Raw genomic sequence first — 16,577 nt, 5'->3', positions numbered from 1 at the left:
CCGAGCATAACACAAAATTTGTAGCCCTCCACCGACAAGTGGTGGCGTCTCCATATGAGTGAAAAATGCTCGAGAGTGACGTTAAACAACATACAACCAATCCAACTTTAGTGTTGTGTACAGAGTTTAGCAAGTCGAACACACTCATAAAGCGTACACACTTTTTGTAAACAGGGCACCACATATACTTGTCGACAGGAAAACCCCTCCCGATATTCAACATCAGGGCTTATTGGATATTTTTTTCACATATCTTTCTATTTCTCGAATCTAATTTATCAAGTTTACACCTGTGTATCTACTCCTTAGTTCCTGTATTTACCTTGTATTTACTTCTTTGTTCCTGTATTCACCTGTGTATCTACTCCTTAGTTCCTGTATACACCTGAGTATCTACTTCTTAGTTCCTGTATTTACCTTGTATCTACTTTTTTGTTACTGTATTAACCTGTGTATCTTCTTCTTTGTTCCTGTATACACCTGTGTATCTACTCCTTAGTTTCTGTATACACCTGTGTATCTACTCCTTAGTTCCTGTATACACCTGTGTAACTACTTCTTTGTTCCTGTATACACCTGTGTATCTACTTCTTTGTTCCTGTATACACCTGTGTATCTTCTCCTTTGTTCCTGTTTACACCTGTGTATCTACTCCTTAGTTGGGTACAGTCCACTAATTGTTTTCCCATAGGCGACAATGTTAACGTTTCTTCTCATAGCGATGTCCCTAATTTTCGTTCAGAAGTGAGTGACCCCTCAAATCAAAGCACATCAACTTGTCTTTCCTTGGTTAAAATCTCGAGGTGGCATGTCAGATTCGTTTTCCGGCAAAATGCGTCTGTCTGCGGGAACCTCTAAAAATGAAAGTGAAAGTAGGGGAATTTCAGAATTGTAACTGGCGTTATAATACACAAAATAATTCGGCTGATCTTCTTGATAAATTACATTTTCCAAGCTTTTTTGGTAGGAAAGATACTCCTTATCAACAAGTGTGAGGCTCAGTTTAGTACATCTGGCCAATTTTTTTTATGCAAGTCTGCAAATTAAGGAACTTGGAAATTTTTCTGCACTACTTTCTTCTCCTACCGATTCTAAAAATAATTAGTGGGATGTACCCAATATGGAAAAGCATTTCTTTGATTTTACAATATTTCACACTGTTTGTCAATCTAGAGCATAAGTAGAGAGATCAGGCCAAGTTTCATGAAAATTCAACAATTAATTAAGATTTTACAGCATTTACAGTTCTATGTGTAATATCCTTAAAAACTGCTCCAATCTAGCCAAAACTGCACCCAAGTTTTAAGTCAAATTTTAGCCTTTTAACACATTTATATCATTCTTAATCACCTTCATAACTTTAAATACATATAGTCAAATCATAATCAAGCCTTTAATTGGGTCAATTTCACTTATTTTAAAAAATTAATGTATTTCCGCACAAAATATGACCACTTTTCACCCTCTAATTCATAGTTTCTCCAGAAATGACAAAAAAATGAAGTTAACAAATACCCCGAAAGTAGTAAAATAAAAAAAGTACTGATTATTTCCTGTTCATTGAGGTATCATTCATGAAATTTGGTCTATGAATAAAAAAGTTATAAGCCTTTATAATCCTATATAGAATCATTTGTTTCAAAGGAATTTTTATACCAATGCAAATTTACTCATCTACATGTATGACGTCACAATGACATCATAATAATGGATACCTCAATGCATGTGTATCATTACTTTTCCTGTACTTTTTATTTAAGACAAAATCAGTGCTTATATACTATTATTAACTTTAAAAAAATGAAAATATATGGTTTTGCAGATTAAATAAATAATCCACTAAAGTTGTTTTGTTTCCATGGTAACCATTTTGTAATTTGTAGGAAAATGAGACAAAATTTTGAATTTCCTGACAAATCGCATAATTTTGACTGTCAAATATTCATGAAATTTCAATTCTTATATCCGTGTAATCTTAATAATGCATAATTTACAAAACAAAGATGTAGATCTAATTAATTTGAAATTCTTAAATAAAAAAATAAATTGTATATGAGCTGCAAAATGTATATAGCAGTGCATGTACAGATTAGTTACAGATTAATACTTTCACATTCTAATCACCTATTTAATATGTAAATTTCCTCACCCCCACCCCATCCCCCACTTCAATGAATTTCTTTTTTAGAAAACTTTAACTTACACATTTTGCCGACTGTCACACTTTGCTGGTGCTGTTTCAAGATGTATTCAAATGGGCGTGCATTTGCTGGCCAATAGTTTTAAACACCATCTGCATGGACCTCATGTTTTTCCTGAACCAATCACCATGAACCTAAAAAAAAATTCAATACAATAAATGGCACAATATCACATTTGCAGACAGACAGAAACACAGACATTCAACACGTACAATTTTACCATATTCCTTTTATGCCCATTACTTGAAATTAATTAATTTAAAATTAATTAAAAAATGATTAATTGGCTTCCACCTGAAATCACACTGTTAACATATATAGGTAATTAAGTTAATTCAACAGAATAGGTAAAAATCATGTTTTACTGACAATAATTGTACATTCAACAAATACATGTAATGCAATTGCTAAAAAATATGAGAGAAACCAGTTAATGTGCATGTTCACACACATCGTTTAACTCCCAAACAACTGTAACCAGCTTCACCGCGCAACTGATCTGAAATGATGTATGTCATGTATGTGACGTGCCGATCATCGACATGTTCCAAAAAACATTAAATTGTTATTTACAAATATTGTACTAAGGTATACCTCTTGCCTCCTGTGTAACATACAAATTCCCATCACCTATATACTGCTAAACAATGCACTGAACAGTTTTGACAACTTTCTGCTAAGTCTACTTTCACTTCGACCTTGACCCCGATTGAATACCGATCCCGAACATATTTGTGAATTTTTGTGTATTGAAAATAAACCACAGTGGAGCATATACTTCTATATAATTGCTTCTTAATCAAATTATACATTTATGATTCTGAATAAATTTTATAAATCGATACATTTAATCTACATGATACATGGGTAAACAATGGGTGATACATGTATGAGTATGATGTCTGTTTCAGGGGGGGGGGGGGGGGGGGGAGGTCTAGACACTTTATTTATGAATCAATTTGCTTAAAAATGTGTATCAACAATTCAAGAATTGTTTTTCATAAATTTGAACAATTGAAAATAATAGAAAACACCAACTTTGAAAAAATAAATTCAAGATTTATGACATCTTTCACTTACTTATAGGCTTCCTAATATGGGTACAGTCCACTAATTGTTTTCCCATAGGCGACAATGTTAACGTTTCTTCTCATAGCGATGTCCCTAATTTTCGTTCAGAAGTGAGTGACCCCTCAAATCAAAGCACATCAACTTGTCTTTCCTTGGTTAAAATCTCGAGGTGGCATGTCAGATTCATTTTCCGGCAAAATGCGTCTGTCTGCGGGAACCTCTAAAAATGAAAGTGAAAGTAGGGGAATTTCAGAATTGTAACTGGCGTTATAATACACAAAATAATTCGGCTGATCTTCTTGATAAATTACATTTTCCAAGCTTTTTTGGTAGGAAAGATACTCCTTATCAACAAGTGTGAGGCTCAGTTTAGTACATCTGGCCAATTTATTTTATGCAAGTCTGCAAATTAAGGAACTTGGAAATTTTTCTGCACTACTTTCTTCTCCTACCGATTCTAAAAATAATTAGTGGGATGTACCCAGTTCCTGTAACACCTGTGTATCTACTCCTAAGTTCCTGTATTTACCTTGTATTTACTTATTTGTTACTGTATTCACCTGTGTATCTACTTTTTTGTTCCTGTATACACCTGTGTATCTACTCCTTAGTTCCTGTATTTACCTGTGTAACTACTTCTTTGTTCCTGTATACACCTGTGTATCTACTATATATTTTTATGATGTGTAATTACACACATAAAAATGAATGTCGGCAGATTTTTTTCCGTTTCAGATCTTCCCGTGGATTGTGAGGACATTCGTCATAATGGTCACCATGGTTCAGGAGTTTACGTAATATATCCCTTTGGTGTGAACTGTCGCCCTGTCCGTGTGTACTGCGACGTGACAACTCGGGGCGGAGGATGGACGGTATGTAGTTCATTTAGAAACTATTTACTAGATTCATTGATTTTGTGGTCGAACAGCTGAGTGTGAAACCTGTGGTCCAATAGCTTAGTGTGAAACCTGTGCTCCAATAGCTAAGTGTTAAACCTGTGGTCCAATTGCTAAGTGTGATACCTGTGGTCCAATAGCTAAGTGTGAAACCTGTGGTCCAATAGCTAATTGTTAAACCTGTGGTCCAATACCTAGATGTGAAACCTGTGGTCCAATAACTAAGTGTGAAACCTGTGGTCCAATAGCTAATTGTTAAACCTGTGGTCCAATACCTAGATGTGAAACCTGTAGTCCAATAGCTAAGTGTGAAACCTGTGCTCCAATAGCTAAGTGTTAAACCTGTGGTCCAATAGCTAAGTGTGATACCTTTGGTCCAATAGCTAAGCGTTAAACCTGTGATCCAATACTTAAGTGTGATACCTATGGTCCAATAGCTAAGTGTGAAACCTTTGGTCCAATAGCTACGTGTGATACCTGTGGTCCAATAGCTAAGTGTGAAACCTTTGGTCCAATAGCTAAGTGTGAAACCTTTTCGTCAAATAGCTAAGTGTGAAACCTGTGGTCCAATACTTAAGTGTGATACCTATGGTCCAATAGCTACGTGTGAAACCTGTGGTCCAATAGCTACGTGTGATACCCGTGGTCCAATAGCTAAGTGTGAAACCTTTGGTCCAATAGCTTAGTGTTATTGTGATCCAATAGCTAAGCGTGAAACCTGTGGTCCAATAGCTTAGTTTTATTGTGGTCCAATAGCTAAGCGTGAAACCTGTGGTCCAATAACTAAGTGTGAAACCTTTGGTCCAATAGCTAAGTGTTATTGTGGTCTAATAGCTAAGTGTGAAACCTGTGGTGCAATAATTAAGTGTGGTCTTGTGGTCCAATAGCTAAGTGTGATACCTGTGGTCCAAAAGCTAAGTATGAAACCTGTGGTCCAATAGCTAAGTGTGAAACCTGTGGTCCAATAGCTAAGTGTGAAACCTGTGGTCCAATAGCCAAGTGTGAAACCTTTGGTCTAATAGCTAAGTGTGATACCTGTGGTCCAATAGCTAAGTGTGATACCTGTGGTCCAATAGCTAAGTGTGAAACCTGTGGTCCAATAGCTAAGTGTGAAACCTGTGGTCCAATAGCCAAGTTTGAAACCTTTGGTCTAATAGCTAAGTGTGATACCTGTGGTCCAATAGCTAAGTGTTAAACCTTTGCTCCAATAGCTAAGTGTGATACCTGTGGTCTAATAGCTGAGTGTGAAACCTGTGATCAAATAGCTAAGTGTGATACCTGTGGTCTAATAGCTGAGTGTGAAACCTTTAATCCAATAGCAAAGTGTGATAGCAGAGTCCAATAGGTAAATGTAACTGTGATACCTGTGGTCCATAGCTTAGTGTGATGCTTGTTGTCCAGTAGCTAAGTGTGTTACCTGTTCAAATGCATATATTTCAAGCAAATGTTCTACACAGTAATTGGAAAATTACTTTTTTGTACTTTAAAAAGCGGGCTTCATATTTTAGCGGAGACAACAATGTGCTAATGCCTGAAGACCGCTAAGAAATCATTTGTATATATATAATACACAAAACCCTAATTTATGATTACGCAAACAACTCTATACTCAGTTGTAACACTAAATTTTGAATACTCGTAATAACGTACTCATACAGTAATTATGTAACTGACTAGTCAGTAAGGGCCATGCTCAGGGGTTAAAATCTAAGAATGCAGCTTAGGAAATGTGAATTTAATAATATGTCAGATTGTAAAAACTGCAGCAAAAGTCTCTGTCGAGACTGTATCTCTACTGATTGATACTTATAACAAAGGAAGAGAAGAAAAATTTAAAACAGCAATAAAAAGAATGTCGAGCCTTGATTAAGTCACTTTTTGTGGCAATATAGCAATAAGACCACAACTGTAATGTAGGAGTGGCTTTTAATAAAAATTTACAGAATAATCAATGCGAGTCACCATGGCAACATCATTCAAAAATAAATTTTAAAAGATAGTAATGTATCTTAGTGTAGTCTACCCGCGTTTCAGCCTTATTGCATTATAATCAGACGAAAACTATTTTTGGATAGAAATTAAAAAAAAAAGATGTACAGTATATTTTGTCTTTTTTAGTTTACTTGTGTACCAAGTTATATTGAAATCAGACAGAAACTGTAAAAGGAGTAGCATTTTGAAAAAAGAATGTCTCCAGACAGACAGACAGACGGCACATTACTATCGCATCCGCTCTTCTGGTCTCTGACCAACAGAGCTAAAATTAGGAAAAAGCAACTAGGGGGTCCTAAAAAGGAGAAATGTTGTTGACGGAAGAATGACAGACGGACGTAAAGACAGATAGACTGATTATTAAACGATATGGACAAATCCTTTTAGGACTCGTATTGTTTTTGTTTATCTTTTAAAGACCATTCAAAAACGAATAGACGGGTCTGTGTCCTTTGAAAAGAATTGGGCTGACTATAAGGATGCATGGTTTCGGTGTACCTGAACGGAATGTTTGGATAGGTAAATTCGAATCTTTTATGCGCTGCAGATTTTTATAAATGAAATTTGTACTGTATTTTCAGATTTGACATCAAAGTTTGATCTAATTTTTAAACAAGATTATACAAATTCAACAATACTCATTAACCGCTTGTAACTTTACAACAAATTTAATAAAAGAACAAATGCTAACTTTAAAAGACTAATTTTTTTTGATATAACAATTCAATATCTACATATGAAACGTTGTAAAGGATAATTTATCGATCATAAAACGTTCGAGTATTACATACTTCTCTCGACAATTTAACAATTATAAAATTCAATTTATACAGGAAATGACGCCATCCATCAGCTAACAAAGGGAAAGAACTCCTCCCTCTACATCTCCATCACACTTGTGAACGGTACAACACTGTACCAGTTGTACAATCAATTCTCCATATCTGATGAGGCAGACAAGTATCAACTATTTCTGGCAGGACCAACCACGGGAACTTTAGGTAAGTGAAAAGTGGGACGTGTACTTTACAAACCAGAGAGAGAGAGAGAGAGAGAGAGAGAGAGAGAGAGAGAGAGAGAGAAAGAGAGAGAAAGAGAGAAAGAGAAAGAGAGAGAGAGAGAGAGAGAGAGAGAGAGAGAGAGGAAAGAGAATTGAAAATAAATACAAACACTGGTCTATATGAATACCGCTATACATTCCACATTGTCTTAAACAGGTCTGGACGATTTCTAAATATGGAAGTGAAGAACGATAACCGTGAATTGCTATTAATACACAGAATAAACAAGGCCCTAGTCCTTCTGACCAATCAGATAACACCTTTTAGACAAACTCATGATAAAATAAATAAAACACGTGGTTTTTAAGTTTTTTGCTTAAAAGATTTTTTTAGGAATGTTGTTTATACCCCCGCCTGAAAAGCGGCAGTGTATATATATACTGTAAACCAACTACTGTATACAGGGTTATTTTCACTCCGTGTTATTTTCGCCTTTTTGAACTTGTGAACAATTTTGCCCCGTTTTAAATTCGCCCAATCAAGGAGAGAACGAAAGGGGTGAAAATAAAACGGGAGCAAAAATTTTCCCCTGCATACATTATTATTCGGGTCATATTTTATTCGCGATTCGTCAGTTAAAAATCAATTCGCAACGATTGAATTTCTGCGAATGAGCAAACATTTTCTACAAATCCTTAGCAAAAGGAATGGTTTGCAGCGTTTAATATTCGCGAATTTAAGTAGATCTCGGCACGCAAGGATATTTCTTGCACGTGAATAAAAATTGTTTCACAGTATTAGTCGGGATGACTGTGTGTTTGTAAAGCTTTGAGGTACCCATTTCTAATCCGCAGCTTCTCTTATACCACCGAATGAAATTTTGTGAAAATTTCACAGAATCATAACTACATATTGCCATTGGGCACCTCCTATTTTACTTTTGAAGACACATATTTTTGGGTTTCCCCTATATGAATTAAAAATGTTATTTATAATCAATAATAAGTAATGAATATTCAATTATTATTAATTATCATAGTGAGCGCAGTGAGGCGGCGCGAAGCGCCATCGCGTAGCGTGCTAAATAGACTTACGTGAACGAACGGAGGAAATTCTAGTTGAAATCTGCACATTGTTCCAAGATAGTTTTACCTCACTGCGTGAAAAAATTCAAATCTCCCAATAATTCTTTGCGGTGCATAGCAACATGGTGGCTAAAACATATAGCAACAACTTGCGTTCTAACTCAACAGGACTTTTTATTTGACGTCATACTTGCGTCACTTAAAAGCTCGGGTATTGCCGAATTTGTTGGAAACTTCCGAAAAGTTCGGAATCTCGATCCCGATGTCTGGGCTCAAAAGAGCTAATGCTATGGCCATTCGTGCGGTGTGCAGTGTGCGTCTTGCGTTGTGCGTTAACTTTTTAGAATATGGGTCATAACTCAAGAACCCCTTGGCCAATCAGTGTCAAATTTGTCACAGGGTATCCTTGGTCCAAGGGCTACCATTTATACTAAAATAAGGGTTAGGGCCCTAAAACAAGGGGAGATAATCAGGAAAACAAAACCAAAAGTTCTGGTTGCAAAAAATTTTTCTTCTCCAGAACCACTAGACAGATTTTCACCAAACTTATATACAATAATCAGGATCGGTATGTGAAAGATTAAAAATTGTTCAAGGCATGACCCTGGGGCAAGGGCGTGGTCTCAAGGTCACTTGAAAGTTGACCTAAATTTACAATTAATTTACAATTAATGAAAATGTCTATATTTTGCTTACTATAAGGACTAGGATCATCAAATCTTGTAAGTAGATGCATCTTAGGACTTAACATCATGTTAAACTCAAAAGTAGGTCACGTTGACCTACTTTAAAAAAAAAAATTCGGGCATTTGTTCTCAAATTGATTTGAAGGCGTATTTTGGACACTTTAGGGACTATGAGCATCAAACAGTTGATGCATCTTGGGTCCTTGAACAACGTCAACTTAAAAGTAGGTCACCGTGACCTACTTTTTGAACTTTATGACTTATCCTTTTTAAATCATTTCATCTCATTATTTCAGAAAGTGAGAGGGTTAGAATCATCAAATCTTGTAAGTTGCTGCATCTTAGAACCTTTAAACATATTTAAATAAAAGTAAGTCACTGTGACCTACTTTTAGAATTTTGCAGGCATTTGTTTTCAAATTATTTAAAAGGCATTTTTTGATTACCTTCAGACCATTGATCATCAATCTTGGTCAGCTGATGCATCTTTGCACCTTGAAAAATGTCGACCAAAATGTAGGTCACTGTGACCTACTTTCGGTATTTTATGGCTATATTTCAGTATCTTAGGTATTTCTTGGCTTAAAATCATCAAACTTTGTGAGTTGATGCATCTTGGGTTTTCGGAGAGTGGCAACCAAAAATTAGGTCACGGTGACCTACTTTCAATATTTTATGGCTATATTTATGTATCTCCAGTACTTATCGCCTTACAATCATTAAACTTTGTCAGTTGATGCATCTTGGGTTTTTTTGGAGAATGTCAACCAAAAAGTAGGTCACGATGACCTACTTTTGACATTTTATGGCTATATTTTAGTATCTCCGGTACTTATTGGTTTAGAATCATCAATCTTTGTCAGTTGATGCATCTTGGATTTTTGGAGTTTTTGGAGAATGTCGACCAAAACGTAGGTCACTGTGACCTACTTTTTACATTTAATGGCTATATTTACGTATTTCTGGTTTAACTGGTTTAGAATCATCAAACTTTGTTAGTTTATGCCTCTTGGGTTTTCTGAGAATGTCGACCAAAAAGTAGGACACAGTGACCTTCTTTTGAATATATCAGGTATTTATTGGCTTAGAATTATCAAACTTGGTCAGCAGATGCATCTTAGGCATCTTAGGCCTCTGATAAATGCAACAAAAATGTAGGTCACGTTGACCTACATTTGACATTTAATGGCTATATTTCAGTATCTCCAGTACTTATCGGCTCAGAATCATCAAACTTTGTCATTTGATGCATCTTTGGTTTTAGGAGAATGTCGACCAAAAAGTAGGTCACGATGACATACTTTTGACATTTTTATGGCTATATTTAAGTATCTCCGGTACTTATTGGCTTAGAATCATAAATCTTCGTGAGCTTATGCCTCTTGGGTTTTCAGAGAATGTCGACCAAAAGTAGGTCACGGTGACATACGTTTGAATATCTCAGGTATTTATTGGCTTAGAATAATCAATTTTGTCAGTTGATGCATCTTGGGTTTTCCAAGAATGTAGACCAAAAAGTAGGTCAAGGTGATCTACTTTTGAGTATCTCAAATACATATTGGCTTAGAATATTCAATCTTAGTTTGTCTATTAATGCACTTGAGTCCTCAGAAAACTTCAATCTTAAAATAGGTCACCATGACCTACTCATGGTTTAATTTTAATATCTTTAATTAAATATCTTCAGTCCTAATTGGCTAAGAATCATCAATCAGTTGATACAACTTGGGTCTTAGGATACTTAGGGTTACAAGCTTCAAATACAAGTGATAGGTTGTACAATTTATCATTACGGCGATTTATGGCCCTTGGGCCTCTTGTTTTAAATTCCTTTCTTCTTTTTTTTGAACTGAGAATAGGCAGTGCAAGTAAAAGCTACTAGACGAAGTATGTATTATAGGTTTTTGATAGTAAATAACTGCGCTCGCCCCAATGGTCGCACTGTAGAACATATTATTAATATTTCAATTTTTTTTTATTTTAGAGTTACAATGTACTTTTCTTTTTCCGTCCGACTTGTTTACCTGTATGAGCAAAACATGCATTTTGTCATGATTATCTTATGGGAGTCACCGGTCACGGTAGCCAAGTGGTAGAGCCTTCGCTTCGTGATCGGGAGGCCCGGGTTCGATTCTCTATCGCAGCGCCGCATCATACCTAAGATGTAAACAAAGGTAGTGACTGTTCCTTCGCCAAGCGCTCGGCACTAGAAGTGAAAGCCACGGGTCTTTCGGATATGACCTTAAAAACGTAGGTCCCGTGTCACGGTAGGCGTTGGCACGATACAGAACCCTCACTGCTCAATGGCCCTGAGTGCCGAGTAAAAGTCTAAATTTGAAGCCCTTCACCGGCATCGGTGACGTCTCCATATGAGTGAAAAACTGTCAAGAGGGACGTTAAACAATATACAATCAATCAATCAATCTTATGGGAGTCGTGGGTACCAAGTATCATTAGGTGAGGCTCACAGTACCTCAATTTTTTATTCTTCAGGGGACTCAATGTATAAAACGAGGAGGTCTTCCGCTGATCTGTCAGGGATGGCTTTCAGCACCCCAGACAGAAAAAATGACAAATGTGTGTATGACTGTGCTTCTTACTGGAAATTAGGATGGTGGATGAATTGCTGTTTTGACGCCTGTCTCAACGGTCTCTGGTCTGTGACAGGCTGGTCGGACCCATGGTATCCTCTAGTAACATCTGGGACATCTGTGGCAGGGACGATGATGCTGATAAAACGTCACTAGGTAAACATTAAACAACATTGATTGTTTATAAGTACAGTATTTATAAGTACAGCAAAGGCGGATCCAGGGCCAACACCCCCCCCCCCTTTTTTGAATTTCTTATTTGAAATTTTGTTTGTACTATCCCAAACCGAAAGGAAAATTATTTGTTAGAATTTCCCCCATTTTAAAGAGGTTTGTCCCGGATCCCCACTCAGGCTTTGCCCTGGAACCACTAGGGGCTTCTATGCAACCGTAAGACCCCCGACCTTTTTCCGTGTCCTACCGTTTTGAAATTCATCCCAGTATTTATAATATTACTAAGTATAGAATTAATTATTTATAAGTACAGTATTTATATTATTTATACATGTAAGTAGAGTATTTATATTCATATTATTCATATATTCCTTAGTTATGCATAATTTATTTGTATTAAGTACTTATCTACATTTAAATGATGTCATTTAACATTAAATATCATTTTGTGAGCTTGGAATTTCATACCACTTTTAAAAGGATGAAAAATAATTATGTTTCTTAATGATTAATTTTTTTTTCTAAAATGTATAAATTTTTATTTTTTAGTTTGTTCATGCTCAGCAAATTCGGATTCAAGAAACCCATATTTTGGGGCCCCGTGAACGATTGAGGACACGGTTCTTCTAGAAGATGCACTTTTCCCTTTGTGTTAATCACTGCCTTCCTTTAACTTTGGTTTGAATTTGACAGACACGTAGTATGCATTTTGAAAGTAGGATGTGGAGTTGGACAGATATTGACTGAATGGCCAAAAAAAAATATGAAGACGCCTTTATGAAAAAAATGGAAATTGTCCAATATCAATAAATTAGAGGAAAAGATTCAGTTCTGAACTTTTAAAAAGCTTGAAATTTGAAAGAATGGCAAGAGAATATGGGTTGGGGGTTACACTATATTAGAAAAAATGGAAAGGAGGGGATATTTTTATTAAATTACATATAAACAGTAAAACGTATTGGTTGAAAAAGTTGTGAATTCTCTACTCGATAATACGACATTATAGATTACTTTTGTATGTTTAACATTCAGTGATTTTTGCTTATGCTGTGCAGTGTTGTAAATAAACTGTAAACTCAAAATATATTTTGTTGTTTTCAAATACTAAAGGATGTATAAACAGATATAGCTGCAAACCTTGAGTTTTCTTGGTCTGACATAAATCAACACTTTTAGGTCAAATAGGCTTTGACCTATAGGACAGATATTGATTCAGTCTTTAGAAAAAACTTATCGTTACCCGTTCCAGTCGATGACTTTAGGCTACATGCGTCAGCGTGTGATGTTTGTTTCTCATGTATAGCTTTAGTTTTGAATGCATTCAATTTCCATAGGAATAATCGTATTTCCTCTGCAGTATCTCTCGCCATAAGTTCAATGAAGGCAAATTCCTCATAAAATATAATTTCTGAAAGTGAAATTAATAAATTATATGTATCTTTGTAAGAATTGAAGATTCTATGTTGGCCCAAATTGAAATCTCTAGATCATGTGAATTGATATTGGCTTTATCCAACGAGTTGAAATGGTGTATATATTCGCAAAGCTTGCCGAGGGGGTAGTGGCCATCTTTTCTCTTTTCGAAAGCCAAGATCATTTCAATACCAATTTTTTTCATCACTATACTATGGTAAAATGTGGGGGACAGGGGACAACCGGGCCCCATCCCTCTTTTCAATTAACATATTCTATAGTAAAGGTAATGATGGGGAAAAAAGTGGGAGTGGGGGGGCACCCCCCTGTTGCTACGTCCCTGCTTGATAAAATAAGACACTTCTTTGACATACTCTTTTTCTTGCTTTGAACTTCATTATTGTTCTTTACTATTCATTTTACAAGGGCAAGAAGTTTTACAAATAAAAGTTTCAGTTGAAGCGAAGGATCTCGTCAAAAACCGGAAGTGCTATTGATAAAGCAATGGTTCATCCAACGGGCTGTATCATCCACACGTATGAAATAAATAAGATGTAATTGATGATATGTATTTTCATTATCGAACATGTCTACATGACACGTTCGTCTAAGATTTTGATAAACCTTATAAAGATAAAACAATACTATCGCCTTTTTTCCACAAATCGATCAAATATACCAATCTCAGAAACCCTATTTGAAGCCCCTAGAGCGAGTAAAATGATTCTAGCTCACCTGAGCCGAAGGCTCAATTGTGCTTTTCTGATCACATTTTGTCGGTCAATTGTCCGTCCGTCCGTCAACTTTTCAAATTTTCGACGTCTCCTCAAGAACCAATAGGTTAATTTAAGCAAAACTTGGTAGAAAGCAATTTTTGGTAAAGGGAAGTTTAAATTGTTAAAATGAAGGGCAAAGTTCCCTTACAAGGGAAGATAATAATCAAAAGACGAACAATAAAGTGGGGTCATTCAAAATTCTTATTCTCAAAAACCACTTGGCCCGGAAAGCTGAATCCTTCGTGGAAGCATTCATAGGTAGCGTAGATGACCCCGGGGTTGGGCAGGGTCACAATAGGGAATCAAAGTCTTACATAGAAATATATACAATAAACGTGTAAAAATCTTCTCAGAAACCACTAGGCCAGAAAAGCTTATACTTATGTTGAAGCATTCTCGGTAGTGTAGATTTTAAATTGTTAAAATCATGACCCCCGGGGGTAGGGCGGGGTCATAATAAAAAATCCAAGTTTATCATAGAAAATGAAAAAAAATAAAAAAAATCTTCCTCTTGGAAGCATATTGGTGAAGGGTTAATTTTAAATTGTTAAAATCATGACCCTCATTTTTGTTTTACATAAAATTATTTAGGAAAAATCTTTTAAAATCTTCTTCTCAAAAACCACTGGGTCAGGCATGCTGAAACTTATGTTGAAGCATTCTTTGATAGTGTAGATTATTATATGTATTTAAGTATTAAAATCATGAAGGGGAGGGGGTAGGGGGACACGAGAGGTTTAACAAGAGAGAAAATCTTGTAAAGAACTGCATCACCCAAGTTACTCAGGTGAGGGATGTGGCCCATGCACCTCTTTTTTGCTAAGTTGTAAGATAAAAAGGTCGTCATCACTAGGTATATTAGACAGCTTTTTGAGAACAACATTCATATCCAAGGAAAAACATACTCGTATATAGGTTGCGGTGGGTCTATTGAACAAAGACCTATCATCTTCTTAGTTAACTGAATATCTATGGATCTAATTTCAAGGAACTCGTGTCCCTGAAATGACGACTCTCCCAGTCTGCCTTTAAAATTCATCTACCCGGGTAAATGTTATTCCACACCATCCTTAAAGACTTGCATCTAATTTAACTATCATGTTCGGGTGAGGGCGGGTTTCAGCTCTCAATTCCATACGCTGAACAAATTGAATAACATCAGAAGTGCCAATACCCTTACCCGTTTTGCTCATTCACTATGCCTAGCTCCATAAAATAGAAAGTGGCCCTAAAGCATCAAAATTTTCAACTGTGTATTGTATACATTTTCTCTAATTTGGCGTCATTTTTCCCCCTTAATAATATTTTTTTTTTTAAATCTTTCTAAAGACAAACCCTGAGGCTTTTTTTTAAATTAGGTATAGGACAAATCTTTGCAATATTTTGCCTTTTCATTTTATTTAATAAATTTGTTGTGTACTTGCTTACAAATTTTTTGTTGTTGAGATTTATGGTTTATATTTAGTGGTATCAGCAGAACTCAAAAAGACCAGAATCTGACCCAGAACTAGAGCTTGAGGATGAGCTGGAGGAACTAGAACCATAGGAGCTGGAACTAGAATCGTCAGAGGACCTGGGGCCCGTTTTACAGAAGAACTTCGTCTAAATACAAAATTCTGTTCATACAACTCCTCTTACAATGATTCTAAAAAAATTCTTTTACAAATGATTTGATAACACGTTTAATCTAGCAATTTTGAACAGAATAATATTTTTTACAAAATTTTACAATCATCTTAAGGTTTTTGGTCTAAATTGTAAGTTCTTTTGTCAAATGAGTCCCTGTTCTTTTTACCTTTCTTTGGTCTCGAATGTGTTCTGCTTTTGTTGGAAACATCTCCAGGCTTACTTTTCTCTTTCTGAATTTGCTTTGAGGACAACTGCCGCCGATAATCATCGTCTGTTTTGTCCGCCATAAAAACTAGATGCTGTCATGAGACAGTAATACCCGCACTATGGTGTTTACCTCTAAATATACACTCATTCATATTGGACTTTCCAAGGAAGAAGTCAAAATAATTCTATAATTATCACCGTACATGTATTCGTCAAATTGAACATAAAATTTTCAGATGACCATATCAACTCTGAGCCTCACATATGTATTTTAAAATACTTAATTCATAACCAGTCTGAAATAACAGAATTTAATTAATGATTGAAGTAAATTACTTAATTAGATTCAAATAAAATAATTTTCCCATAATTTGGAACTTTTTAAATTTACTGTCTCAACGACATAAAATATTATTTTAGTACAAAGCGTTTTTGATGAATTTATCAAAATGTGCAAACTGATTTTAGTATTTGGTGGGAAAAAACCCATTGAAAATACAACCCGATTAATTTGTCAATGCCTATCTCCCCCCCCCCCCCCACACACACACTCTCTCTCTCTCTCACTGTCACTTTTTTTAAAAGACATAGTTTAGTTTATTATGATAGTTTGAAATTTGTTCTTGTACTAAACAGTTTTATTTTTTTACATTCACATTGGGTTTGCGTCACCCATTATCATATTTATAGATATCACCTCTCGGCACACCTCGGCCAATTCATACTGGCAATGGAATCAGCAAAGGTTTGTCGAATGAGATTATTTAGCACATGTATGCTGACGATGCAGTGTGGTCAGTTAAAATCATTTGTGTTTTAATTGGATTATATGGATTATATTTCATGAATTCGTTG

At 35.6% G+C, this 16,577-nt stretch overlaps 2 protein-coding genes and 1 long non-coding RNA gene across 3 annotated transcripts; 2 read left to right on the top strand and 1 right to left on the bottom strand.

Annotated features, from left to right (window-relative positions):
- Positions 1 to 652: 652 nt before the first annotated feature.
- Positions 653 to 3,504, bottom strand: LOC134240294 (uncharacterized). The gene is made up of 3 exons (XR_009986402.1): positions 3,282 to 3,504; positions 2,204 to 2,335; positions 653 to 854 (listed from the first exon to the last, which is right to left on the bottom strand). It is a non-coding gene; the product is annotated as an uncharacterized LOC134240294 (long non-coding RNA).
- Positions 3,505 to 3,976: 472 nt separating this feature from the next.
- On the top strand, positions 3,977 to 5,363 carry LOC134240310 (keratin-associated protein 5-2-like). The gene is made up of 3 exons (XM_062722418.1): positions 3,977 to 4,144; positions 4,687 to 4,828; positions 5,056 to 5,363. The coding sequence occupies exons 1-3, from the start codon at positions 3,977 to 3,979 to the stop codon at positions 5,361 to 5,363; spliced, it is 618 nt and encodes a 205-aa protein (XP_062578402.1).
- A 1,276-nt stretch (positions 5,364 to 6,639) lies between these two features.
- Positions 6,640 to 15,432, top strand: LOC134240284 (fibroleukin-like). Its single transcript, XM_062722390.1, has 4 exons — positions 6,640 to 6,679; positions 6,994 to 7,161; positions 11,426 to 11,625; positions 15,352 to 15,432. Exons 1-4 carry the CDS (start codon positions 6,640 to 6,642, stop codon positions 15,430 to 15,432), a joined length of 489 nt encoding a protein of 162 aa, XP_062578374.1.
- Positions 15,433 to 16,577: the final 1,145 nt, after the last annotated feature.

The sequence above is a fragment of the Saccostrea cucullata genome, unplaced genomic scaffold (genome assembly GCF_032062105.1).
Source record: "Saccostrea cucullata isolate Sc308-1 unplaced genomic scaffold, CSIRO_AGI_Scuc_v1 ctg3757, whole genome shotgun sequence".
Lineage (NCBI taxonomy): Eukaryota > Metazoa > Mollusca > Bivalvia > Ostreida > Ostreidae > Saccostrea > Saccostrea cuccullata.
Note: the sequence above shows the minus strand (reverse complement) of the source record. Positions and strands in the feature narration are given on the sequence as shown.

Excerpts from the sequence above, each read along its gene's own strand:
- LOC134240310 (XM_062722418.1), top strand. The coding sequence starts at position 3,977 with ATGAATGTCGGCAGATTTTTTTCCGTTTCAGATCTTCCCGTGGATTGT. Across the intron at positions 4,145-4,686 it reads CTCGGGGCGGAGGATGGACG|CTAAGTGTGAAACCTTTTCG; the intron begins GTATGTAGTTCA and ends TTGGTCCAATAG. Across the intron at positions 4,829-5,055 it reads CCGTGGTCCAATAGCTAAGT|CTAAGTGTGATACCTGTGGT; the intron begins GTGAAACCTTTG and ends GTGGTCCAATAG.
- LOC134240284 (XM_062722390.1), top strand. The coding sequence starts at position 6,640 with ATGCATGGTTTCGGTGTACCTGAACGGAATGTTTGGATAG. Across the intron at positions 6,680-6,993 it reads TGAACGGAATGTTTGGATAG|GAAATGACGCCATCCATCAG; the intron begins GTAAATTCGAAT and ends CAATTTATACAG. Across the intron at positions 7,162-11,425 it reads ACCAACCACGGGAACTTTAG|GGGACTCAATGTATAAAACG; the intron begins GTAAGTGAAAAG and ends TTTATTCTTCAG.